This window comes from Scyliorhinus torazame, chromosome 10 (assembly GCF_047496885.1).
Source record: "Scyliorhinus torazame isolate Kashiwa2021f chromosome 10, sScyTor2.1, whole genome shotgun sequence".
Lineage (NCBI taxonomy): Eukaryota > Metazoa > Chordata > Chondrichthyes > Carcharhiniformes > Scyliorhinidae > Scyliorhinus > Scyliorhinus torazame.
The window spans coordinates 7,871,973-7,898,309 of NC_092716.1; the positions used below are offsets into that span (position 1 = coordinate 7,871,973).

Below are 26,337 nucleotides of genomic sequence, written 5' to 3' on the forward strand. Positions count from 1 at the left end.
GCCCTGCGTAATATCCAGTCCTACGCCCTCCTACGCTTCATGGGCCCCACAGGTAGCCGTCCCAGCGGGGGCGCTACCCACCCAATACGCCTGCTCTACGCGCCAGCCAGTGATCTCTGGGGGGCCCCGATGCTATTTTTGCGGCAAGCAAAACCACCCCCGCTAACGCTGCCCGGCCTGTGCTGCCCTTTGTAAGGCCAGCGGGAAGAAGGGCCACTCGCTGTGGTGTGCTAGGCCCGCTCAGCGGCCGCGGTCGCCCCCACCCACCCCGGTCACCGACAATGGCCGCCGCCATCTTCCTCCCTCCCCAGGCCATGTGCGACCAATGGGCGCCGCCATCGTCTCCCCCGCAAAACACTTGCGTTTCATGGGCGCCGCCATTTTGTAATCCCCAGGACCTCCGGGCGCCGCCATCTTGTCCACCTCGCAGCACATAGATACCAAAGGCTTTCCAGGACCTCAACTCAACAGCCGCCTCACTACCCGACGATCAACCACGGCTCGCATCCATGGCAATCGACCAGTCCCGACCACATACTCTGACTAACGCATCCATCAGCGTGAAAGTCAACGGCCATGTGACCTCCTACCTACTGGACTCCGGGAGCACCGAGAGCTTTGTACACCCGAATACGGTAAGGCGCTGCTCCCTTAAGGTACACCCTACCAATCAAAGTATCTCCCTGACTTCCGGATCCCATCGCGTAGCCATCCGGGGGTACTGCATGGTCACGCTCACAGTCCAAGGCGTAGAGTTCCACGGTTTTCGCCTCTCCGTCCTCCCTAACCTCTGTGCTGCACTTATCCTCGGCCTGGATTTTCAGTGCAACCTCCAGAGCCTGACCCTTAAATTCGGCGGACCCTTACCACCCCTCACTGTGTGCGGCCTCGCGACCCTAAAGGTCAATCCTCCTTCCCTCTTTGCTAATCTAACTCCAGATTGCAAACCCGTCGCCACCAGGAGCAGACGGTACAGTACCCAGGATAAGGCCTTCATCAGGTCCGAGGTCCAGCGGTTGCTTCGGGAGGGAGTCATCGAGGCCAGCAACAGCCCCTGGAGAGCTCAAGTGGTAGTGGTTAAGTCTGGGGGAAAAAAACAAATAGTCGTGGACTACAGCCAGACCATCAACAGGTATACGCAGCTTGACGCGTACCCCCTCCCACGCATATCTGACATGGTTAACCAGATTGCACAGTACCGGGTCTTCTCAACGGTGGACCTGAAATCCGCTTACCACCAGCTCCCCATCCGTAAATCGGACCGGCCATACAGCGCCTTCGAGGCAGACGGCCATCTATACCACTTCCTTAGGGTCCCCTTCGGCGACACCAATAGGGTTTCGGTCTTCCAAAGGGAGATGGACTGAATGGTCGACCGGTACGGCTTGCGGGCCACATTTCCGTACCTAGACAATGTGACCATCTGCGGCCATGACCAGCAGGACCACGACGCCAACCTCGCTAAATTTCTTCGCACCGCGACTCTCCTCAACATCACGTATAACAAGGAGAAGTGTGTGTTCCGTACAAACCGCTTAGCCACCCTTGGCTACGTGGTCCAGAACGGAGTTCTGGGGCCCGATCCCGACCACATGCGCCCCCTCATGGAACTCCCCCACCCCCACTGCCCCAAGGCCCTCAAACGTTGCCTGGGGTTCTTCTCATATTACGCGCAGTGGGTCCCAAACTATGCGGACAAGGCCCGCCCACTTGTACAGTCCACTCATTTCCCCCTGATGGCCGAGGCCCGGATCAGAGCTGATATTACCAAAGCTGGAATGCACGCTGTAGACATAATACTTCCTTTCCAAGTAGAAAGCGACGCATCGGACGTCGCCCTTGCCGCCACCCTCAACCAGGCAGGCCTGTGGCATTCTTTTCCCGCATCCTCCATGCCTCCGGAATTCGGCACTCATCCGTCGAAAAGGAGGCTCAGGCTATCGTTGAGGCTGTGAGACATTGGAGGCATTACCTGGCCAGCAGGAGATTCACTCTCCTCACTGTCCAACGGTCGGTAGCTTTCATGTTCAACAACACACAGCGGGGCAAGATTTAAAAAAAAATATATATATATTTTATTAAAGTTTTCAAACACAATTCTTTCCCTTACAAATCAAAGAAATAAAAATACAAGTAACATGATAACTGCAATATAACATTGTGTAACTAACATGGTAAACTAACCAAATAACACGAAGTAATACTCCCCCCCGCCCCCTCTCCCCCTCCAAAAACCCAAACAATTTACCCCCCCTCCCTCCCCCCCCTCCCCCTGGGTTGCTGCTGCTGGTCATCTATCTTCCCTCTAACGTTCCTCTAGGTAGTCGAGGAACGGTTGCCACCGCCTGGTGAACCCTTGAGCCGATCCTCTCAGCGCAAACTTCATCTGCTCCAGTTTTATGAACCCCGCCATATCATTTATCCAGGCCTCCAGTCCGGGGGGTTTTGCCTCCTTCCACATGAGTAGGATCCTGCGCCGGGCTACTAGGGACGCAAAGGCCACGACATCGGCCTCTTTCGCCTCCTGCACTCCCGGCTCATCCGCAACTCCAAATAAAGCTAACCCCCAGCCTGGTTTGACCCGGGCCTTCACCACCTTCGAGATCACTCCCGTCACTCCCCTCCAATACCCCTCCAGTGCCGGACACAACCAAAACATATGTGCGTGGTTTGCCGGTCTCCCGCCACACCTCCCACACTTGTCCTCCACTCCGAAGAACCTGCTCAATCTTGCTCCCGTTATGTGTGCTCTATGCAGCACCTTAAATTGGATCAGGCTAAGCCTGGGACACGAGGAAGAGGAATTTACCCTGCTTAGGGCATCAGCCCACAAACCCTCCTCAATCTCCTCCCTGAGCTCTTCTTCCCATTTTCCCTTCAGTTCGCCCACCAGCTCCTCCCCCTCTTCTCTCATCTCCCGGTATATCTCGGACACTTTGCCCTCCCCGACCCACACCCCCGAAAGTACCCTGTCCTGGATCCCTTGTGTCGGGAGCAGCGGAAATTCCCTCACCAGTTGTTTCGTGAACGCTCTCACCTGCATATATCTAAAGAAATTTCCCCGGGGCAGCTTATACTTTTCCTCAAGCGCTCCCAAGCTCGCAAACGTCCCGTCTATAAATAAATCTCCCACTCTCCTGATTCCTACCCGGTGCCAGCTCTGGAATCCTCCATCCAGCCTCCCTGGGGCAAACCTATGGTTGTTCCTGATCGGGGACCACACCGAGGCCCCCAGCACACCTCTCTGTCGCCTCCATTGCCCCCAGATACTTAATGTTGCCGCCACCACTGGGTTTGTGGTAAATTCTTTTGGTGAGAGCGGTAGTGGCGCCGTCACCAGCGCTTTTAAACTCGTCCCTTTACAGGACTTCATCTCCAATCTTTTCCACGCCGCTCCCTCTCCCTCTATCATCCATTTACGGATCATCGCCACATTGGCGGCCCAGTAGTAGTCGCCCAAATTCGGCAACGCCAGTCCCCCTCTGTCTCTACTACATTGTAGGAACCCCCTCCTTACCCTCGGGGCCTCCCCTGCCCACACAAAGCTCATGATGCTCCTATCTATTTTTTTTAAAAAGGCCTTAGTGATCAGTATAGGGAGGCATTGGAACACAAATAGGAACCTCGGGAGGACCATCATCTTAATTGCCTGCACTCTGCCCGCCAGTGACAGCGGCTGCATGTCCCATCTTTTGAAATCCTCTTCCATTTGTTCCACCAGTCGTGTCAGATTAAGTCTGTGTAAGGTTCCCCAGCTCCTGGCTATCTGAATCCCCAGGTATTGGAAGTTTCTTTCCACTCTCCTTAGCGGTAGGCCATCTATCCCTCTACTCTGGTCCCCAGGGTGTACCACGAAAAGCTCACTCTTTCCCATGTTAAGCCTATATCCCGAGAAATCTCCAAACTCCCTCAATATCTGCATGACCTCTGTCATCCCCCCCACTGGGTCCGTCACATACAGCAGTAGGTCATCCGCGTAGAGTGACACTCGGTGAGCAGGGCAAGATTTAAATGATAAAATCTTGCGGTGGAGAATCGAGCTCTCCACCTTTAATTACGAGATTAAGTATCGCCTCGGTAAACTCAACGAGCCCCCAGAAGCCCTATCCAGATACAAAGTAAATCTCCCTTTACACTGTCCCCATCAAACACTCCCAGGACAGATACAGCACGGGGTTAGATACAGAGTAAAGCTCCCTCTACACTGTCCCCATCAAACACTCCCAGGACAGGTACAGCACGGGGTTAGATACAGAGTAAAGCTCCCTCTACACTGTCCCCATCAAACACTCCCAGGACAGGTACAGCACAGGGTTAGATACAGAGTAAAGCTGCCTCTACACTGTCCCCATCAAACACTCCCAGGACAGGTACAGCACGGGGTTAGATACAGAGTAAAGCTCCCTCTACACTGTCCCCATCAAACACTCCCAGGACAGGTACAGCACGGGGTTAGATACAGAGTAAAGCTCCCTCTACACTGTCCCCATCAAACACTCCCAGGACAGGTACAGCACAGGGTTAGATACAGAGTAAAGCTCCCTCTACACTGTCCCCATCAAACACTCCCAGGACAGGTACAGCACGGGGTTAGATACAGAGTAAAGCTCTCTCTACACTGTCCCCATCAAACACTCCCAGTACAGGTACAGCACAGGGTTGGATACAGAGTAAAGCTCCCTCTACACTGTCCCCATCAAACACTCCCAGGCAGGTGCAGCACGGGGTTAGATACAGAGTAAAGCTCCCTCTACACTGTCCCCATCTACACTGCCCCCATCAAACACTCCCAGGACAGGTACAGCACGGGGTTAGATACAGAGTAAAGCTCCCTCTACACTGTCCCCATAAGACACTCCCAGGACAGGTACAGCAGGGGGTTAGATACAGAGTAAAGCTCCCTCTACACTGTCCCCATAAGACACTCCCATGACAGGTACAGCACAGGGTTAGATACAGAGTAAAGCTCCCTCTACACTGTCCCCATCAAACACTCCCAGGACAGGTACAGCACGGGGTTAGATACAGAGTAAAGCTCCCTCTACACTGTCCCCATAAGACACTCCCAGGACAGGTACAGCAGGGGGTTAGATATAGAGTAAAGCTCCCTCTACACTATCCCCATCAAACACACCCAGGACGGGTACAGCACGGGGTTAGATACAGAGTAAAGCTCCCTCTACACTGTCCCCATCAAACACTCCCAGGACAGGTACAGCATGGGGTTAGATACAGAGTAAAGCTCCCTCTACACTGTCCCCATCAAACACACCCAGGACGGGTACAGTACAGGGTTCGATACAGAGTAAATCTCCCTGTCAAACATTCACAGAGTGAATATCGTGTGGAAACTGGCCTCGGTATTAGGCCTCCGATATTTAACTGGGGCTTGGGATGGGTGGTCTGATTTGGGGGGTGGCTTCAACAGAGAAAGATTGGGAGACCATTGTTGTCTGCCTACCCATTTCCAACCGCCCCCACCCCCCCCACACCACACACCTCACCACCCTCGCCACACTCCCCATCCACGCCAACCTTCTCACCCACACCTTGCTCCCCACCCACACCACATCCCCACTCAGCCCCCATACCTCAGCTCAAGGTCACATGGAGGGTGTGGGTTTTGGGTTAGTCCCAAACGCCAAACATCCTGTTCCCCCTCGACTCCTTTATATTCTCCCTGACTTCTTTCAAAACAGTGGGATCTTTGATGTGCACTGTAGAGGGCAGATAACCGATCAGTTCCAGTTCCATTTGTCGATGTACCATTTGTCAATATACTCTGTCGATTATTCTTTTGTCTACTCTGTACGTACTGTGTACGTTCCCTTGGCGGCAGCAAAATACTTTTCACTGTACTTCGGTACATGTGACAATGCCGTCTCTGACAATACAGCACCCCTCAGTACTGGGCGAGTCCGCCTGGGTTATATTCTGCAGTGGGACTGGGAACCCTGTTCCTGTCTTAAACCGACAGAGTATCCTTCGTCATCCAGTACTTCCCCGGAGCGGAGAAACTACGACATCTTCTTCACAGCCTTCAACACATCATCGATGAGGATGAACATCTTGCCAAGGTCATCCCCACACCCCGACTACTTGCCTTCAAACAACCGCGCAACCTCAAACAAACCATTGTTTGCAGCAAACTACCCAGTCTTCAGAACAGTGACCACGACACCACACAACCCTGCCATGGCAATCTCTGCAAGATGTGCCAGATCATCGACATGGGTACCACCATTACACGTGTGAACACCACCCACCAGGTACGAGTCTATACGACTTGGCCAACGTTGTCTACCTCATACGCTGCAGGAAAGGATATCCCGAAGCGTGGTACATTGGCGAGACCATGCAGATGCTGCAACAACGGATGAACGGACATCGCGCGACAATCACCAGGCAGGAATGTTCCCTTCCAGTTGGGGAACACTTCAGCAGTCAAGGGCATTCAGCCTCTGATCTCTGGGTAAGCATTCTCCAAGGCGGCCTTCAGGACGCGCGGCAACGCAGAATCGCTGAGCAGAAACTTATAGCCAAGTTCTGCACACATGAGTACGGCCTCAACCGGGACCTTGGATTCATGTCACATTGCATTCACCCCCCTCCATCTGGCCTAGGTTTGCGAAATCCTACCAACTGTCCTGGCTTGAGACAATTCACACCTCTGTCATGTGAGAGTACCTTTAAGACATGGATGTTTACGCAATGTACCTTTAAGAAAACAGTGATGTCAGAGAGTGGGTGGGGCTGAGCTCAGGTCAGCCATTTTGAAGTTTCAGTTTGGAGGAAAAGAGCTTGGGGAGTGTCTTGTTTTGCAGTGAGCTGGATTTGCTGTGATCTCTGCCATGAAAGACTATCTCTGGATCATTTGGGTGTTTTAAACTCATAATAGTAAAGTGTTTAACCTGATGTGACACTTTTTAAAGGTGTTAAGTCTCTTGGAAGTTTGAAGGAACATTTTGAGGAATTATTTACTGTTGTAATATTTTCTGAGTTATCTCTGAAGTAAAGGGTGTTAAGAGATCTAATGTTTATTTAAGGTGTTAAGTTGAGTTCATGGAATAAACATTGTTTTGTGTTTAAAAACCCACGTGTCCATAGTTGTAATCCCACCCCTAGGGAACAAGCCGTGTGCTAGGAAAAGCAACAAATACATTAAAGGCAGAGGTTGGTTGAACTCCATGATACATTTTGGGGTTCTGAAAACGCCTCGCCCATAACAATTGGGGGCTCGAGGGGGATAAAAGTCTATCTATTGGATTGGCTTTTGTGAACTGAAAGACAGTGAAGGATTGTTGCTTTTCTGGTGTGGTATTTTAGTTTAAGTGGGGAGTGTGTTGTGGACAATGGCTCTTTCAGAGGCTCAGAGGTTTTTGGAGGTGGAGACTGTCACACACAGTACTTTACGGACAGAGACAAAAAGCAGACTGTTGGGTCTGGCAAAAACATTGCCGTTAACATTACCTGACAAAATGCGAAAAGATGAGGTAATTATGGCGGTGGTTAAGCATTTAAAGTTGCCTGAGATAGAGTTTGACTCATGGGAAATGGCAAAACTTCAGTTGCAAATTAAACAAATGGAACATGAGAAAGAATTAAAGCGGCTTGAATATGAAAGAGAGAGAGCGGAAAAATAAAGAGAAAGAAATAGAGAGAAAAAAGAAAAGGAGAGAGAAGAAAGAAACAAAGAAAGAGATAGAGAGGAAAGGGAAAAAGAGAGAGTTTGAACTTCGGAAAATGGCTCTGAAACGTGAAAATCGGTTAAAATTGGCAGACGCAAAGGGACACGTACAGTCGGAGGAGATGGATGAGGATAATGAGACAGAGCGTCATAGTCGAAGACATGGTGGGGATCTATTTAAATATGTCCAAGCATTGCCAAGGTTTGACGAGAAGGAGGTAGAAGCCTTTTTCATTTCCTTTGAGAGGGTAGCTAAACACATGCAATGGCCACAGGACATGTGGGTATTACTGATTCAAACAAAGCTGGTAGGTAGTGCTAATGAAGTGTTTGCATCATGACCGGAGGAGGTATCTGAAACGTATGAGGAGGTGAAGAAATCCATCTTAAGTGCATATGAGCTAGTGCCTGAAGCTTACAGACAAAGGTTTAGAAATTTAAGGAAAGAATTTGGTCAAACATACATGGAGTTTGAAAGGCTCAAACAGAGTAATTTTGATAGGTGGATAAGGGCTTTGAAAATAGACCAAACGTATGAAGCTCTCAGAGAAATTATACTTTTGGAGGAGTTTAAAAATTCAATTCCTGATGTAGTGAGAACTCATGTGGAAGAACAGAGGGTTAAAACTGCGAGATTAGCAGCGGAAATGGCAGATGATTATGAATTAGTTCATAAATCAAAGATTGGTTTCCGACATCAGTTTCAGCCGGTGAGGGATAGAAACTGGGGACATGAGAAATACTCAAGTGGTGAAGGTAAAGGTGATCTGATGGGAGATAATAAGGAAAGCGCACCTCAGATTAAAAAAGAAATCCAGGAGGGTGGAAAAGAAATGAAAAGTTTCAAATGTTTTCACTGTAATAAACTAGGCCATGTAAAGTCACAGTGTTGGTGGTTGAAGAAAAGCACTGGGAAGGCTGATGTGGTAAAACAGGATAAGACAGTGGGGTTTGTTAAAGTGGTAAAGGAAAGCCCAAGGGAAGCGAAGGAGGTGCAAATGATTGTACAGCCTGTTCAAGAAGTAATTGTTAAGAAGGTGCCAGATGCCTTTAAAGAATTTACTTGTGTGGGTAAAGTTTACTCATGTGTATCAGGAGCAGCAGGTAAAGAAGTCACAATTTTAAGAGATACAGGAGCTAGTCAATCTTTATTGGTAAGAGATGAGGAATTATGCAGTTTGGGAAGAATGTTGCCAGAAAAGGTGGTGATATGTGGATTTCAGGGTGCGAGGAGTAGCATTCCATTATATAAGGTAAGTTTGGAAAGTCCAGTGAAGAGTGGTGAAGTGGTAGTAGGAGAAATCGATAAACTATCTTGTCCAGGAATACAGTTTATCTTGGGTAATGATATAGCTGGATCGCAGGTGGGAGTGATGCCTACTGTGGTTGATAAGCCGGTGAAAATCAGACAACTGAAGGGTTGAAAGACGAATATCCTGGGATTTTTCCTCATTGTGTAATAACAAGGTCGCAAAGTCACAGGTTAAGACAAGAGGAGAAATCAAAGAGTGAAGATGAAGTTGAAGTGCAATTATCAGAAACGATTTTTGATCAGATGGTTGAGAAAGAACAAGAACAGGTGGAGGATGAGGCGGATATTTTTAGTTCAGGAAAACTGGCGGAGTTACAACAGAAAGATGTGGAAATAATACGGATATATCAGAAAGCATATACGGAAGAGGAATCTGAGAGTATACCAGAGTGTTATTACTGTAAAAATGATGTCTTGATGAGAAAATGGAGACCTGTACATATGCAGGCGGATGAAAAGCGGGCAGAAGTTCATCAAGTAGTATTGCTGGTGGGGTAGAGAAAGGAGGTGTTGCGAGTTGCACATGAGGTACCAGTGAGAGGTCATTTGGGAATAAGGAAAACTCAAGCTAAAATCTAGAAACATTTTTATTGGCCAGAACTACATAAAGATGTAGTTGAATTTTGTCAATCATGTCACACATGTCAAGTGATAGGGAAACTTCACGCAGTGATAAAACCAGCGCCCTTAATACCCATTCCAGCATTTGAGGAACCTTTTACGAGGGTCATAATTGATTGTGTAGGACCGCTTCCTAAAACAAAAAGTGGGAATCAATACCTTTTGACTATAATGGATGTATCTACTAGGTTTCCAGAGGCTATTCCAGTCCGTAATATTACAGCTAAAAGGATTGTGGAGAAGTTACTTAAATTCTTTACTAGATATGGACTAACCACAGAAATTCAATCGGATCAAGGATCAAATTTTACGTCAAAGTTATTCAAAGAAGGTATGGATAGCTTAGGGATAAAACAATTGAAATCAACTGCATACCATCCAGAATCGCAGGGAGCGTTAGAAAGGTGGCATCAGACATTAAAGACAATGTTGAGGGCGTATTGTCAAGATTATCAAGAGGATTGGGATAAAGGAATTCCATTCGTATTGTTTGCAATTAGGGATGCACCTAATGAGTCTACCAAATTTAGTCCTTTTGAACTAATTTTTGGTCATGAGGTAAGAGGACCACTTAAATTGATTAAGGAAAAATTGGTGGGTGAGAAATCGGAAATTACACTATTGGATTACGTGTCAAATTTTAGGGAACGATTAAATAGAGCAGGTGAATTGGCTAGAAACATTTGAAAGTTGCACAAAAGGTGATGATACAGGTAGTGGACAAGAAATCCAATGTTCATAGGTTTGCCAGTGGGGATAAAGTTTTAGTGTTGTTACCAGTGGTAGGTGAGCCTTTAAAAGCTAGGTTTTGTGGACCGTATCAGATTGAAATGAAATTAAGTGAGGTGAATTATGTGGTAAAAACACCAGATAGAAGGAAGACTCACTGAGTGTGTCATGTGAATATGCTTAAAAGGTGCTTTGAAAGGAAAGGAGAGAAAAAGGAGGTTTTAATGATTCTAACTCAAAGTGACAAACCAAATCCAGATGACTGTGAATTTGACATACCTCAAATTAAATTGGAAAATGAGGATGTTCTTAAAAATTGGGATGAATTGTTAAGTTACCTTCCAGAGGAAAACCGAACTGACCTGAAAGAGTTATTGATATCACATGGGCAAGTTTGTAGAGATGAATTGGGAAGTACTGAAATGGCTATACATGATGTAGATGTGGGAAATGCTGTCCCTATCAAACAACATCCATACAGACTTAACCCTTTAAAATTGGCACAGGTTAACAGAGAGATTGAGAGTATGCTTATAATTGGCATAATTGAAGTGGGTTGTAGCCAATGGAGCTTCCCCATAGTGATGGTACCTAAACCAGACGGTACCCAACGGTTGTGTGTGGACTATCGAAAGGTGAACGCAGTTACAAGAACGGACTCTTATCCTATCCCACGTTTGAAGGATTGCATTGAGAAAGTGGGACAATCTGCTTTTATTTCCAACGTCCAGACATGGAAGGAACATTTAAAACATCGTATGGAGTTCTTCGATCGACTTCAGGCGGCGGGTTTGGTGATGAACCTAGCCAAAAGTGAATTTGGAGAAGCCCGAATCACTTTCCTTGCGGAGTTTCCGATACCCTCAAAACGAAGGGAAATAATGCGATTTCTTAGCATGAGTGCATTTGATTGAACATTTGTGCAAAAGTTTTGTGGCGTGATTACTCCACTGATGGACTTGCCAATGAAATGTCAAAAATTTCAAGGGACAGCGGACTTTCAACAGGCATTTGACTGCCTGAAAGCTGTGATCACCAATGTTCCTGTATTGGAGAATTGCAAGGGGCTCTGTGGTCAGATTGAACTAAAGTATCTGATTCTAAAGAGAAATGCCGAGGAGTAGAGGAATGGATGGATCGTGCAGAGACTTTGTTCAAAGAGACTGTCAATCGAGAAGGTTTTCGGTTGGAGGAAGAAGAACAAAGAAAAATGGACTATATTATTATACCTGTTTGAGTGTGTTGTTTTTTTTAAATGAAAATGTATATTTACTGTGTGCATTTCTTAGTGGATGGTGCAAAAGTGAAAAATGAAACAATCTTGAAGTCGATGGTTTATTTTTTTTTCTTGGGGGAGGTGTCATGTGAGAGTATCTTTAAGACATGGATGTTTAAGCAATGTACCTTTAAGAAAACCGTGATGTCAGAGAGTGGGTGGAGCTGAGCTCAGGTCAGCCATTTTGAAGTTTCAGTTTGGAGGAAAAGAGCTGTATTTTGCAGTGAGCTGGATTTGCTGTGATCTCTGCCATGAAAGACTATCTCTGGATCATTTGGGTGATTTAAACTCATAATAGTAAAGCCTTTAACCTGATGTGATTCTGTTTAAAGGTGTTAAGTCTCTTGGAAGTTTGAAGGAACATTTTGAGGAATTATTTACTGTTGTAATATTTTCAGAGTTATCTTTGAAGTAAGGGGTGTTAAGAGATCCAATGTTTATTTAAGATGTTAAGTTGAGTTCATGGAATAAACATTGTTTTGTGTTTAAAAACACACGTGTCCATAATTGTAATCCCACACCTGGAGAACAAGCTGTGTGCTCGGAAAAGCCACAAATAGATTAAAGGGGAAGGTTGGTTGAACTCCATGATACATTTTGGGGTTCTGAAAATGCCTCGCCCATCACACCTCTTTAACCTGCGAATATCCCTCTCTCTGGATCTGTAAAGACTTAATTACCTGCAAATGCTCGCATTCAAAGTATCGTCTTGCATATTTGACTTTGTCTATATATGTGTTCCTGGAACCGACCTGAGGAAGGAGCAGCGCTCCGAAAGCTAGTGATTCGAAACAAACCTGTTGGACTTTAACCTGGTGTTGTAAGACTTCTTACTGTGCTCACCCCAGTCCAACGCCGGCATCTCCACATCATGTCTTGATTAACTCAGGGACAGGGAGGAGTGACTGGACATTATTCTCAGATTTAACTTTTTTAATTATGAGGAGAGTCTCATAGAGATTATTTAGTTTTGTTTTGAAATGAGAAAGTTTGAGCAGATGTTACAATCCAGGCTGTTTGAAACTTCAAAGAGAATGGATAATGATGCAAACACATTCGTTTAGATTTGACAGTCAGAGTTAACGAAGAATTTGAGTATAAAACTACTGAGAGCTGGACAAAACAATCCTCCAGTCTTCATTGAATCGAAACATGACTTGTTGATACTGATGCCATGAGCTCTTTTCAAAAAGCAATTGGATAAATATTTGGTTGGGAGAGCATTTGTCGCTGCCTCCTGGCATCCTGCTTCCCCTTCCTATCTTTACCAATTGTTGCTGCCTTTACCAATGATTGCTGTCTTTACCAATTGTTGCTGTCTTTACCAATGATTGCTGTCTTTACCAATTGTTGCTGTCTTTACCAATGATTGCTGTCTTTACCAATTGTTGCTGTCTTTACCAATGATTGCTGTCTTTACCAATTGTTGCTGCCTTTACCAATGATTGCTGTCTTTACCAATTGTTGCTGTCTTTACCAATGATTGCTGTCTTTACCAATTGTTGCTGTCTTTACCAATGATTGCTGTCTTTACCAATTGTTGCTGTCTTTACCAATGATTGCTGTCTTTACCAATTGTTGCTGTCTTTACCAATGATTGCTGTCTTTACCAATTGTTGCTGTCTTTACCAATTGTTGCTGTCTTTACCAATGATTGCTGTCTTTACCAATTGTTGCTGTCTTTACCAATGATTGCTGTCTTTACCAATTGTTGCTGTCTTTACCAATGATTGCTGTCTTTACCAATTGTTGCTGTCTTTACCAATGATTGCTGTCTTTACCAATTGTTGCTGTCTTTACCAATTGTTGCTGTCTTTACCAATTGTTGCTGCCTTTACCAATGATTGCTGTCTTTACCAATTGTTGCTGTCTTTCCCAATTATAATTGTAAGGGGAATAGACAGGCGGTTCTGCGGACGCAACCGAGACTCCAGGATGGTATGTTGCCTCCCTGGTGCAAGGGTCAAGGATGTCTCGGAGCGGCTGCAAGACATTCTGGGGGGGGGGGGGGTGAACAGCCAGCTGTCGTGGTGCACATAGGCACCAATGATATAGGTAAAAAACGGGATGAGGTCCTACAAGCTGAATTCAGGGAGTTAGGAGTTAAACTAAAAAGTAGGACCTCAAAGGTAGTAATCTCAGGATTGCTACCAGTGCCATGAGCTAGTCAGAGTAGGAATGTCAGGATAGATAGGGCGAATGTGTGGCTTGAGAGTTGGTGCAAGAGGGAGGGATTCAAATTCCTTGGGCATTGGAACCGGTTCTGGGGGAGGTGGGACCAGTACAAACCGGATGGTCACCTGGGCAGGACTGGAACCGATGTCCTAGGGGGGGTGTTTGCTAGAGCTGTTGGGGAGTTTAAACTAATGTGGCAGGGGGATGGGAACCGATGCAGGAAGTTGGAAGGTAGTAAAACAGGGACAGAAACAAAAGGCAGTAAGGGGGAAAGTGTAAGGCAGAGAAGCCATTGTCAAAAATCAAAAAGGGCGACAGTACAAGGTACAGTGACTGAGGGAAGCTCAGTGAATAGGACCAGGAATACTGAAAGGAATAAAACGGGAAGTGAAAACATGAATGGTAAGCGACGCGGCAGGTTGTTACATGAAGATATGGGTTCAACGACAAGGAAAATTAGGAGAAAGGTTAAGAGAAAATATAACTTGGGAGAGGTTACTGATCGAGGTGTTAAGATTCAGAACAGAGGTAAAAAAGCCAACATAAGTGTACTTTACCTGAATGCTCGTAGTATTCGGAATAAGGTAAATGAGTTGATGGCGCAAATCATCGTGAATCACTATGATTTAGTGGCCATTACTGAAACATGGTTAAAGGATAGTCACGACTGGGAGTTAAATATCCAAGGGTTTCAACTATTCGGGAGGACAGAGTGAATGGTAAGGGAGGTGGTGTAGCTCTGTTATTTAAGGATGACATCCGGGCAACAGTAAGGGATGACATCGGTGAATCCATCTGGGTGGAAATCAGGAATAGTAAGGCGAAAAAGTCACTGATAGGAGTAGTCTATAGGCCACCAAATAGTAACATTATTGTGGGGCAGGCAATAAACAAAGAAATAACTGATGCATGTAGAAATGGCCCAGCAGTTATCATGGGGGATTTATATCTACATGTCGATTGGTTTAGCCAGGTCGGTCAAGGCAGCCTTGAGGAGTAGTTTATAGAATGTATCCGCGATAGTTTCCTAGAACAGTATGTAATGGAACCTACGAGGGAACAAGCGGTCCTAGATCTGGTCCTGTGTAATGAGACAGGATTGATTCAGGATCTCATAGTTAGGGATCCTCTCGGAAGGAGCGATCACAATATGGTGGAATTTAAAATACAGATGGAGGGTGAGAAGGTAAAATCAAGCACTAGTGTTTTGTGCTTAAACAAAGGAGATTACAATGGGATGAGAGAAGAACTAGCTAAGGTAGACTGGGAGCAAAGACTTTATGGTGAAACAGTTGAGGAACAGTGGAGAACCTACCAAGCGATTTTTCACAGTGCTCAGCAAAGGTTTATACCAACAAAAAGGAAGGACGGTAGAAAGAGGGAAAATCGACCATGGATATCTAAGGAAATAAGGGAGAGTATCAAATTGTAGGAAAAAGCATACAAAGTAGCAAAGATTAGTGGGAGACTAGAGGACTGGGAAATCTTTAGGGGGCAACAGAAAGCTACTAAAAAAGCGATAAAGAAGAGTAAGATAGATTATGAGAGTAAACTTACTCAGAATAGAAAAACAGATAGTAAAAGTTTCTGCAAATATATAAAACAAAAAAGAGTGGCTAAGGTAAATATTGATCCTTTAGAGGATGAGAAGGGAGATTTAATAATGGGAGATGAGGAAATGGCTGAGGAACTGAACAGGTTTTTTTGGTCGGTCTTCACAGTGGAAGACACAAATAACATGCCAGTGACTGATGGAAATGAGGCTATGACAGGTAAGGAACTTGAGAGGATTGTTATCACCAAGGAGGTAGTGATGGGCAAGCTAATGGGGCTAAAGATAGACAAGTCTCCTGGCCCTGATGGAATGCATCCCAGAGTGCTAAAAGAGATGGCTAGGGAAATTGCAAATGCACTAGTGATAATTTACCAAAATTCACTAGACTCTGGGGTGGTCCCGGCGGATTGGAAATTAGCAAACGTGACACCACTGTTTAAAAAAGGAGGTAGGCAGAAAGCGGGTAATTATAGGCCAATGAGCTTAACTTCGGTAGTAGGGAAGATGCTGGAATCTATCATCAAGGAAGAAATAGCGAGGCATCTGGATGGAAATTGTCCCATTGGGTAGACGCAGCATGGGTTCTTAAAGGGCAGGTCGTGCCTAACTAATTTAGTGGAATTTTTTGAGGACATTACCAGTGCGGTAGATAACGGGGAGCCAATGGGTGTGGTATATCTGGATTTCCAGAAAGCCTTTGACAAGGTGCCACACAAAAGGTTGCTGCATAAGATAAAGATGCATGGCATTAAGGGGAAAGTAGTAGCATGGATAGAGGATTGGTTAATTAATAGAAAGCAAAGAGTGGGGATTAATGGGTGTTTCTCTGGTTGGTAATCAGTAACTAGGGTGTCCCTCAGGGATCAGTGTTGGGCCCACAACTGTTCACAATTTACATAGATGATTTGGAGTTGGGGACCAAGGGCAATGTGTCCAAGTTTGCTGACGACACTAAGATAAGTGGTAAAGCAAAAAGTGCAGAGGATACTGGAAGTCTGCAGAGGGATTTGGATAGGCTAAGTGAATGGGCTAGGGTCTGGCAGATGGAATACAATGTTGACAAATGTGAGGTTATCCATTTTGATAGGAATAACAGCAAAAGGGATTATTATTTAAATGATAAAATATTAAAATATGCTGCTGTGCAGAGAGACATGGGTGTGCTAGTGCACGAGTCACAAAAAGTTGGTTTCCAGGTGCAACAGGTGATTAAGAAGGCAAATGGAATTTTGTCCTTCATTGCTAGAGGGATGGAGTTTAAGACTAGGGAGGTTATGCTGCAATTGGAAAGGTGTTAGTGAGGCCACACCTGGAGTATTGTGTTCAGTTTTGGTCTCCTTACTTGAGAAAGGACGCACTGGCACTGGAGGGTGTGCTGAGGAGATTCACTAGGTTAATCTCAGAGCTGAAGGGGTTGGATTACAAGGAGAGGTTGAGTAGACTGGGGCTGTACTCGTTAGAATTTAGAAGGATGAGGGGGGATCTTATAGAAACATATAAGATTATGAAGGGAATAGATAGGATAGATGCGGGCAGGTTGTTTCCACTGGCGGGTGAAAGCAGAACTAGGGGGCATAGCCTCAAAATTTGGGGAAGTAGATTTAGGACTGAGTTTAGGAGGAACTTCTTCACCCAAAGGGTTGTGAATCTATGGAATTCCTTGCCCAGTGAAGCAGTAGAGGCTCCTTCATTAAATGTTTTTAAGATAAAGATAGATAGTTTTTTGAAGAATAAAGGGATTAAGGGTTATGGTGTTCGGGCCGGAAAGTAGAGCTGAGTCCACAAAAGATCAGCCATGATCTCATTGAATGGTGGAGCAGGCTCGAGGGGCCAGATGGCCTACTCCTGCTCCTAGTTCTTATGTTCTTATTGCTATCTTTCCCAATTATTGCTGTCTTTCCCAATTATTGTTGTCTTTACCAATTGTTGCTGTCTTTACCAATTATTGCTGTCTTTATCAATTGCTGGGGCTGGTTTAGCACACTGGGCTAAATCGCTGGCTTTGAAAGCAGACCAAGGCAGGCCAGCAGCACGGTTCAATTCCCGTACCAGCCTCCCCGAACAGGTGCCGGAATGTGGCGACTAGGGACTTTTCACAGTAACTTCATTTGAAGCCTACTTGTGACAATAAGCGGTTTTCATTCATTCATTCATTTCAATTGTTGCTGTCTTTCCCAATTATTGCTGTCTTTACCAATTGTTGCTGTCTTTACTAATTGCTGCTGTCTTTACCAATTATTGCAGTATTTACCAATTGTTGCTGTCTTTACCAATTATTGCTGTCTTTCCCAATTGTTGCTGTCTTTACCAATTATTGCAGTATTTACCAATTGTTGCTGTCTTTACCAATTATTGCTGTCTTTCCCAATTATTGCTGTCTTTGCCAATTGATGCTGTCTTTACCAATGATTGCTGTCTTTACCAATTGTTGCTGTCTTTACCAATTGATGCTGTCTTTACCAATTGATGCTGTCTTTACCAATTATTGCTGTCTTTACCAATTATTGCTGTCTTTACTAATTGTTGCTGTCTTTACCAATTGATGCTGTCTTTACCAATTATTGCTGTCTTTACCAATTGTTGCTGTCTTTACTAATTGTTGCTGTCTTTACCAATTGTTGCTGTCTTTACCAATTGTTGTAAAGTGATTTTGTTGATGTTCAGAGCCAAGTGCATTGTGTTAATTTTTCATTGCTATTTCTCCTTTGCTGTGGTGCAGTACGGTCCAATCAGCATAGCTGAGAACACTGACATTGGGTATCTGGTAACCACACTCAATGTGACGGATGCTGATTACTCCTTGACCAATAGCTGGTTTGTCATCTACACCATTGAATCTGGGAATGAAGAGCAAATATTTGGAATTCTTCGAGAAGAGCAAAGTAATGTTGGGAACCTTTTCCTACACAAGGTACATCAAGAATCCCATTTTTCTCTCTCACTCCCTGCCAGTTTGTCACTTCATTTATATCTGCCTTTCACAATCTCCTTCCATCTCTTTTTTTTAATTTAGAGTATCCGATTATTTTCTTCCAATTAAGGGGCAATTCAGCGTGGCCAATCCACCTACCCTGCACATCTTTGGGTTGTGGGGGTGAGACCCACGCAAACACAACGAGAATGTGCAAACTCCACGTGGACAGTGACCCGGGGCCGGGATCGAATCCAGTTCCTCGGCGCCATGAGGCAGCAGTGTTAACCACTGTGCCACCCTATCTCTTTCCATCTCTATTTATTGTGTCTGTGTCTGTGTCTTTCTCTCCTTCATGCCTCTTTCTCTTTCTCACTCTATCTTCACCTCTCTCTTGTTTCATCTCTTCATTGTCTGTCTTTCTCTCCTTCTGTCTCTCTCTCTCACTTTCTCTCCACCTCTCTCGTTTCACTTCTGTTTAGTGCCTTGGTCTTTTCCCCTACATGCCTCTCTCACTCCATCACTCTCTCTCCATCTCTCTCTTGTTTTATCTGTCCATTGTCCCTGAATGTCTCCCCTTCATGTATTTCACTCTATTTTCTGTCTTCTTGCACTGTCCCTGTGTGTCTCTCCACTGTGTCTCTGTCTTTGTTTCCCCGTTTTCATCTCTCTCTCCCATTTTGCCTTTGTGTCCCTTTCCATTTTTGGACTCTCTTCTCGTTTTATCTCCCTCGTTTTATCCCCCTCCCTTGCCCTCCGTCTTTCTCTTTCTGCCTCTTCCCATTTCTGTTTTGGTCACTGCTTCACTCTCTCTTTCTATCTTTCTCTCTCTACCTCTCATCCAACTCTCTGTCTCTGCCCATCTCAGCCTTTTTCCATTACTTACCGTTTGCCTCTATTACTCTCTCCCTCACCATCACTCTCTGCCTCTCTCTTATCTGCCTATCTTCTTTTCTCCATTTGTATGCTTCAATCTGGCATTCTTCCATCACTGTCTGTGTATCAGTCTCCATGCCCTGTCTATTTCCATATCTTTCTTCAGCTTTCTCCAGCTTTCTTTTTCCTGTCTCTCTCTCTATCTCTCTGTCCCTCTCTCTCTCTCCATCTCTCTCCATTTCTGTCTTGCTCACTCCATTCATCTGTCTCTCTCTCTCTCTATCTACAGCACAGCTCTAGAGGGTTACAAGGTAGCCAGGAAGGAACTCAAAAATGGACTTAAGGGGGCATGAAAAAGTCCTGGCGGGAAGAATTAGGGAAAACCCCAAGGCGTTCTACACTTATGTGAGAAATAAGAGGATGATCAGAGTGAGAGTAGGGCCGATCAGGGATAGTGGAGGGAACTTGTGCCTCGAGTCTGAGGAGATGGGGGAGGCCCTAAATGAATATTTTGCTTCAGTATTCACTAGAGAGAGGGACCTTGTTACTCATGAGAACAGTGCGAACCAGGTTAATAGACTCAAACAGGTTGATATAAGAAGGAGGAATGCTGGAAATTTTGAAAAGCATGAGGATAGATAAGTCCCCTGGGCCTGACGGGATATACCCAAGGTTACTACGGGAAGCAAGGGAGGAGATTGCTGCTCCGTTGCCGATGATCTTTGCATCCTCACTCTCCACCGGATGATTGTGAGGGAGGCGAATGTTGTTCCCCTGTTCAAGAAAGGGAATAGGGAAATCCCTGGGAATTACAGACCCATCAGCCTTACGTCTGTGGTGAGCAAAATACTGGAAAGGGTTCTGAGAGATAGGATTTATGATTATTTAGAAAAACATAGTTTGATTGAAGATAGTCAGCATGGCTTTGTGAGGGGCAGGTCATGCCTCACAAGCCTTGTTGAATTCTTTGAGGATATGATGAGACACATTGATGAAGGTTGGGCAGTGGATGTGGTGTATATGGATTTCAGTAAGGCATTTGACAAGGTTCCCCATGGTAGGCTCATTCAGAAAGTCAGTGGGCATAAGATATCGGAAATTTGGCTGTCTTGACACAGAATTGGCTGGTCGAAAGAAGACAGCGAGTGGTAGTGGATGGAAAGTATTCCGCCTGGAGGTCGGTGACCAATGGTGTCCCACAGGGATCTGTTCTGCGACCTCTGCTCTTTGTGGTTTTTATAAATGACTTGGATGAGGAAGTGGAAGGGTGGGTTTGTAAGTTTGCCGATGACATGAAGGTTGGTGGAGTTGTAGATAGTGTTGAGGTTTGTTCCAGGTTACAACAGAACATTGACAGGATGCAGAGCTGGGCTGAGAAGTGGCAGGTGGAATTCAACCTAGATAAATGTGAAGACATTGATTTTGGACTGTCGAATTTGAATGCTGAATACAGGGTTAAAGGCAGGATTCTTGGAAGTGTGGAGGAACAGAGGGATCTTGGGGTCCATGTACATAGATCCCTCAAAGTTGCCACCCAGGTTGATAGGGTTGTTAAGAAGGCGCGTGGACTTTCATTAACAGGGGGGTTGAGTTTAAGAGCTGCGAGGTTTTGCTGCAGTTTTATAAAACTCTAGTTAGACCACACTTGGAATATTGTGTCCAGTTCTGGTCGCCTCATTATAGGAAGGATGTGGATGCTTTGGAGAGGGTGCAGAGGAGATTTACCAGGATGCTGCCTGGACTGGAGGGCATGTCTTATGAAGAAAGGTTGAGGGAGCTAGGGCTTTACTCACTAGAGTGAAGAAGGCAGAGAGGTGACTTGATAGAGGTGTACAAGGTGATGAGAGGCATGGATAGAGTGGATAGCCAGAGACTTTTCCCCAGGGCTGAAATGGCTGTCACGAGGGGGATATAATTTTAAGGTGATTGGAAGAAGGTATAGGAGAGATGTCAGAGGTAGGTTCTTTACACAGAGAGTGGTGGGTGTGTGGAATGCACTGCCAGCAGAGGTGGTGGAGTCAGAGTCATTAGGGACATTTAAGCGACTCTTAGACAGGCACATGGACAGCAGTAAATTGAAGGGGTGTAGGTTAGGTTGATCTTAAGATTAGTCTAAGTGGTCAGCACAACACTGTGGGATGAAGGGCCTGTACTGTGCTGTACTGTCCTATGTTCTATGTTCTTCAGTTTAGCTGAGACTTTTTGGAGGTGTGGCTTAAAGGTCAGTGTGCAGTCCAAAACGACACCAAGACAGGGAGGTGTAGGGTGGTGTTTGATGCGGGTGCAGCGGGAGTGGTCAAGTTATCAGTGAGTTCTTGTATGGTCAAGGTGGTAGACACATGGTGGGAGTTTTGGTAGCATTTGGTTTGCGGCACCAGTTTTGACAGAAGCCAGAGAGTTCAATAAGGTTGTCATTAAGAGCACTGTTAACGTGCTTGAAACCTCTCGCTTGGTGAGCGAGCAGGTGCTGTCTGCATGGATGAACTTGTGGCCGCATGTTGCTGCCAGGTTATTTCTGTACAGGTGGCAGAGCAGACTCGATGGGCTGAATGGCCTAATTCTGCTCCTATACCTTATGGAAGGTTGAACAGGGAGGGGACCAATACTGATCCTTAACGCTGGCCATTTCACTGCGTCTTCCATGCACTGCCTTTGTACACCATATGGACTCAAAATAATCTGTTTTGAAGAAGAGAAGCATTGGTATTAACAAACCTGGGTGGTATGACCCTAGGCCTTTGTGCACCGTGTGGTAGGCTGCAGTGAGGTTGCTCTTTCTCTGTGTCTCCCTCTCTCTCCATCTCCATGTGTGCTTCTCTCTCCCACTGTCACTCGGAGTGTTTCTCACATCAATGATCAAAACTCTCCATTAACAATGAATTGACGGGAAAAAGTAAACAGGATGGCGATGGGCTGCAGAGGGTTACTGAGTAAAATGACAGCGTACAATCTGTGTTGTTAGGCTCTGGACTATGAGGCTGTGAGTGAGTACACACTGGTCATCTCCGTCACTAATGAGGCTGAGTTGGTCGGCTCGGAGTCTGGCCTCAGCTCCACCGCGACCATCTCCATCCTGGTGGAAGACGTGAATGAAGCTCCGATACTTGCTCAGAGCGATTACGAGGTGACCGTTCCCACAGACGCCCAACCTGGCAGCGTGTTACTGAGGGTGGAGGGACGTGACCCTGACACATCATCCACTCCTCTTAGGTAAGGACATGCTCTGCTGTGCAACCAGCTCAATGATTGGAGCTGGCCATTCTGCCCCCCGTGTCTGTTCCACCATTGAGGTAGACCATGGCTGACCTGGATCTGAAATCCATTTACCCAGCTTGCTTCTATAACCGTTAATTTCCTCACTCCCCAAAAATAAACCTTCCAATCTCAGTTCTGAAATGTTGAAATCACCTCCAGCCTCAACAGCAACTTTGGGGAGAGAGCTCCAGATTCCGACTCCCACTTGGGAAAGACTTGCGTTTATTTAGAACCTTGCATGACTTCAGGACATCACAAAGCACTTTACGGCCAATGAAATATTGTTTGAAGTGTGATCACTGATGTAATATAGAAAACACAGCTGCTAATTGGTGCACAGCAAGATCCCACAAACAGCAATGCCATCTTGGCCAGGTCACCTGTCACATTGATTGAGGTGTCAATATTGGGCAGGGTAGCGGGAAGAACTCCTGGGTCATGGGATCTGTCCTGTCCTCCTGAAAGGGCCTTGATTTAATATTTGATCTGAATGTGGCATCCTCGACAGCACTGTACTCCCTCAGTACAGCACAGCAGTCCCTCAGCACAGTACAGCACTCCCTCAGTACAGTACAGCACTCCCTCAGTACAGCACAGCACTCCCTCAGTACCGCACAGCACTCCCCAGCACAGCGCAGCACTCCCTCAGCACAGCGCAGCACTCCCTCAGTACAGAGCAGCACTCCCTCAGTACAGCGCAGCACTCCCTCAGTACAGTACAGCACTCCCTCAGTACAGTACAGCACTCCCTCAGTACAGCGCAGCACTCCCTCAGTACAGAGCAGCACTCCCTCAGTACAGCGCAGCACTCCCCAGCACAGCACACCACTCCCTCAGTACAGTACAGCACTCCCTCAGTACAGCGCAGCACTCCCTCAGTACAGAGAAGCACTCCCTCAGTACAGAGCAGCACTCCCTCAGTACAGAGCAGCACTCCCCAGCACAGCACACCACTCCCTCAGTACAGTACAGCCCTCCCTCAGTACAGCGCAGCACTCCCTCAGTACAGCGCAGCACTCCCTCAGTACAGTACAGCACTCCCTCAATACAGCACAGCACTCCCTCAGTACAGAGCAGCACTCCCTCAGTAAAGAGCAGCACTCCCTCAGTACAGCACAGCACTCCCTCAGTACAGCGCAGCACTCCCTCAGTACAGAGCAGCACTCCCTCAGTACAGAGCAGCACTCCCTCAGTACAGAGCAGCACTCCCTCAGTACAGAGCAGCACTCCCTCAGTACAGAGCTGCACTCCCTCAGACAGCGCAGCACTCAGTCAGTACAGAGCTGCACTCCCTCAGTACAGTACAGCACTCCCTCAGTACAGTACAGCACTCCCTCAGTACAGTACACCACTCCCTCATACAGAGCAGCACTCCATCAGTACAGCGCAGCACTCCCTCAGTACAGTACAGCACTCCCTCAAACAGCACAGCACTCCCTCAGTACAGTACAGTACTCCCTCAGTACAGTACAGCACTCGCTCAAACAGCACAGCACTCCCTCAGTACAGTACAGCACTCCCTCAGTACAGCACAGCACTCCCTCAGTACAGTACAGCACTCCCTCAAACAGCACAGCACTCCCTCAGTACAGTACAGCACTCCCTCAATACAGCGCAGCACTCCCTCAGCACAGCACTCCCTCAGTACAGTACAGCACTCCCTCAATACAGCACAACACTCCCTCAGTACAGTACAGCACTCCCTCAATACAGCACAGCACTCCCTCAATACAGCACAGCACTCCCTCAGTACAGCGCAGCACTCCCTCAAACAGCACAGCACTCCCTCAGTACAGCACAGCACTCCCTCAGTACAGCGCAGCACTCCCTCAGTACAGTGCAGCACTCCCTCAGTACAGCACAGCACTCCCTCAGTACAGTGCAGCACTCCCTCAAACAGCACAGCACTCCCTCAGTACAGCACAGCACTCCCTCAGTACAGTGCAGCACTCCCTCAGTACAGCGCAGCACTCCCTCAGTACAGAGCAGCACTCCCTCAGTACAGTGCAGCACTCCCTCAGTACAGAGCAGCACTCCCTCAGTACAGAGCTGCACTCCCTCAGTACAGCACTCCCTCAGTACAGTACAGCACTCCCTCAAACAGCACAGCATTCCCTCAGTACAGCACAGCACTCCCTCAGTACAGTGCAGCACTCCCTCAGTACAGTACAGCACTCCCTCAAACAGCACAGCACTCCCTCAGTACAGCACAGCACTCCCTCAGTACAGCACAGCACTCCCTCAGTACAGCGCAGCACTCCCTCAAACAGCACAGCACTCCCTCAGTACAGCACAGCACTCCCTCAGTACAGCACAGCACTCCCTCAATACAGCACAGCACTCCCTCAGTACAGAGCAGCACTCCCTCAGTACAGAGCAGCACTCCCTCAGTACAGAGCAGCACTCCCTCAAACAGCACAGCACTCCCTCAGTACAGCACAGCACTCCCTCAGTACAGAGCAGCACTCCCTCAGTACAGCGCAGCACTCCCTCAGTACAGTACAGCACTCCCTCAGTACAGAGCAGCACTCCCTCAGTACAGCGCAGCACTCTCTCAGTACAGAGCAGCACTCCCTCAGTACAGAGCAGCACTCCCTCAGTACAGCGCAGCACTCCCTCAGAACTGCACAGCACTCCCTCAGTACAGAGCAGCACTCCCTCAGTACAGCGCAGCACTCCCTCAGAACTGCACAGCACTCCCTCAGTACAGCACAGCACTCCCTCAGCACAGTACAGCACTCCCTCAGTACAGAGCAGCACTCCCTCAGTACAGCGCAGCACTCCCTCAGAACTGCACAGCACTCCCTCAGTACAGTACAGCACTCCCTCAAACAGCACAGCACTCCCTCAGTACAGTGCAGCACTCCCTCAGAACTGCACTGCACTCCCTCAGAACTGCACAGCACTCCCTCAGTACAGTACAGCTCTCCCTCAGCACAGTACAGCACTCCTTCAGTACAGAGCATCACTCCCTCAGTACAGAGCAGCACTCCCCCAGCACAGTACAGCACTCCCTCAGTACAGCACACCCTCAGCACAGTACAGCACTTCCTCAGTACAGTACAGCACTCCCTCAGCACAGCACAGCACTCCCTCAGTACAGAGCAGCACTCCCTCAGTACAGTACAGCTCCCTCAGTACAGTACAGCACTCCCTCAGTACAGTACAGCACTCCCTCATTACAGTACACCACTCCCTCAGTACAGAGCAGCACTCCCTCAGTACAGTACAGCACTCCCTCAGTACAGTACAGCACTCCCTCAGTACAGTACAGCACTCCCTCAGCACAGTACAGCACTCCCTCAGCACAGTACAGCACTCCCTCAGTACAGAGCTGCACTCCCTCAGTACAGTACAGCACTCCCTCAGTACAGTACAGCACTCCCTCAGTACAGTACAGCACTCCCTCAGTACAGTACAGCTCCCTCAGTACAGTACAGCACTCCCTCAGTACAGCGCAGCACTCCCTCAGTACAGAGCAGCACTCCCTCAGTACAGAGCAGCACTCCCTCAGTACAGAGCAGCACTCCCTCAGTACAGAGCTGCACTCCCTCAGTACAGTACAGCACTCCCTCAGCACAGCACTCCCTCAGCACAGCACTCCCTCAGTACAGAGCAGCACTCACTCAGTACAGAGCAGCACTCCCTCAGTACAGAGCTGCACTCCCTCAGTACAGAGCTGCACTCCCTCAGTACAGTACAGCACTCCCTCAGTACAGTACAGCTCCCTCAGTACAGTACAGCACTCCCTCAGTACAGTACAGCTCCCTCAGTACAGTACAGCACTCCCTCAGTACAGTACAGCTCCCTCAGTACAGTACAGCACTCCCTCAGTACAGTACAGCTCCCTCAGTACAGTACAGCACTCCCTCAGCACAGCACTCCCTCAGTACAGAGCAGCACTCCCTCAGTACAGAGCAGCACTCCCTCAGCACAGTAC

General features: G+C 47.1%; 1 protein-coding gene across 4 annotated transcripts in view; it reads left to right on the forward strand.

Moving 5' to 3' along the window:
• Positions 1-26,337, forward strand: part of cdh16 (cadherin 16, KSP-cadherin) — a 151,534-nt gene that overhangs the window by 75,848 nt on the left and 49,349 nt on the right. For all 4 annotated transcript variants that reach the window (XM_072517796.1, XM_072517794.1, XM_072517795.1 and 1 more), the window contains 2 exons: positions 18,075-18,266; positions 22,105-22,352. In XM_072517796.1, the coding sequence (XP_072373897.1) occupies positions 18,075-18,266; positions 22,105-22,352 (440 nt within the window). The remainder of the gene's footprint in view (positions 1-18,074; positions 18,267-22,104; positions 22,353-26,337) is intronic.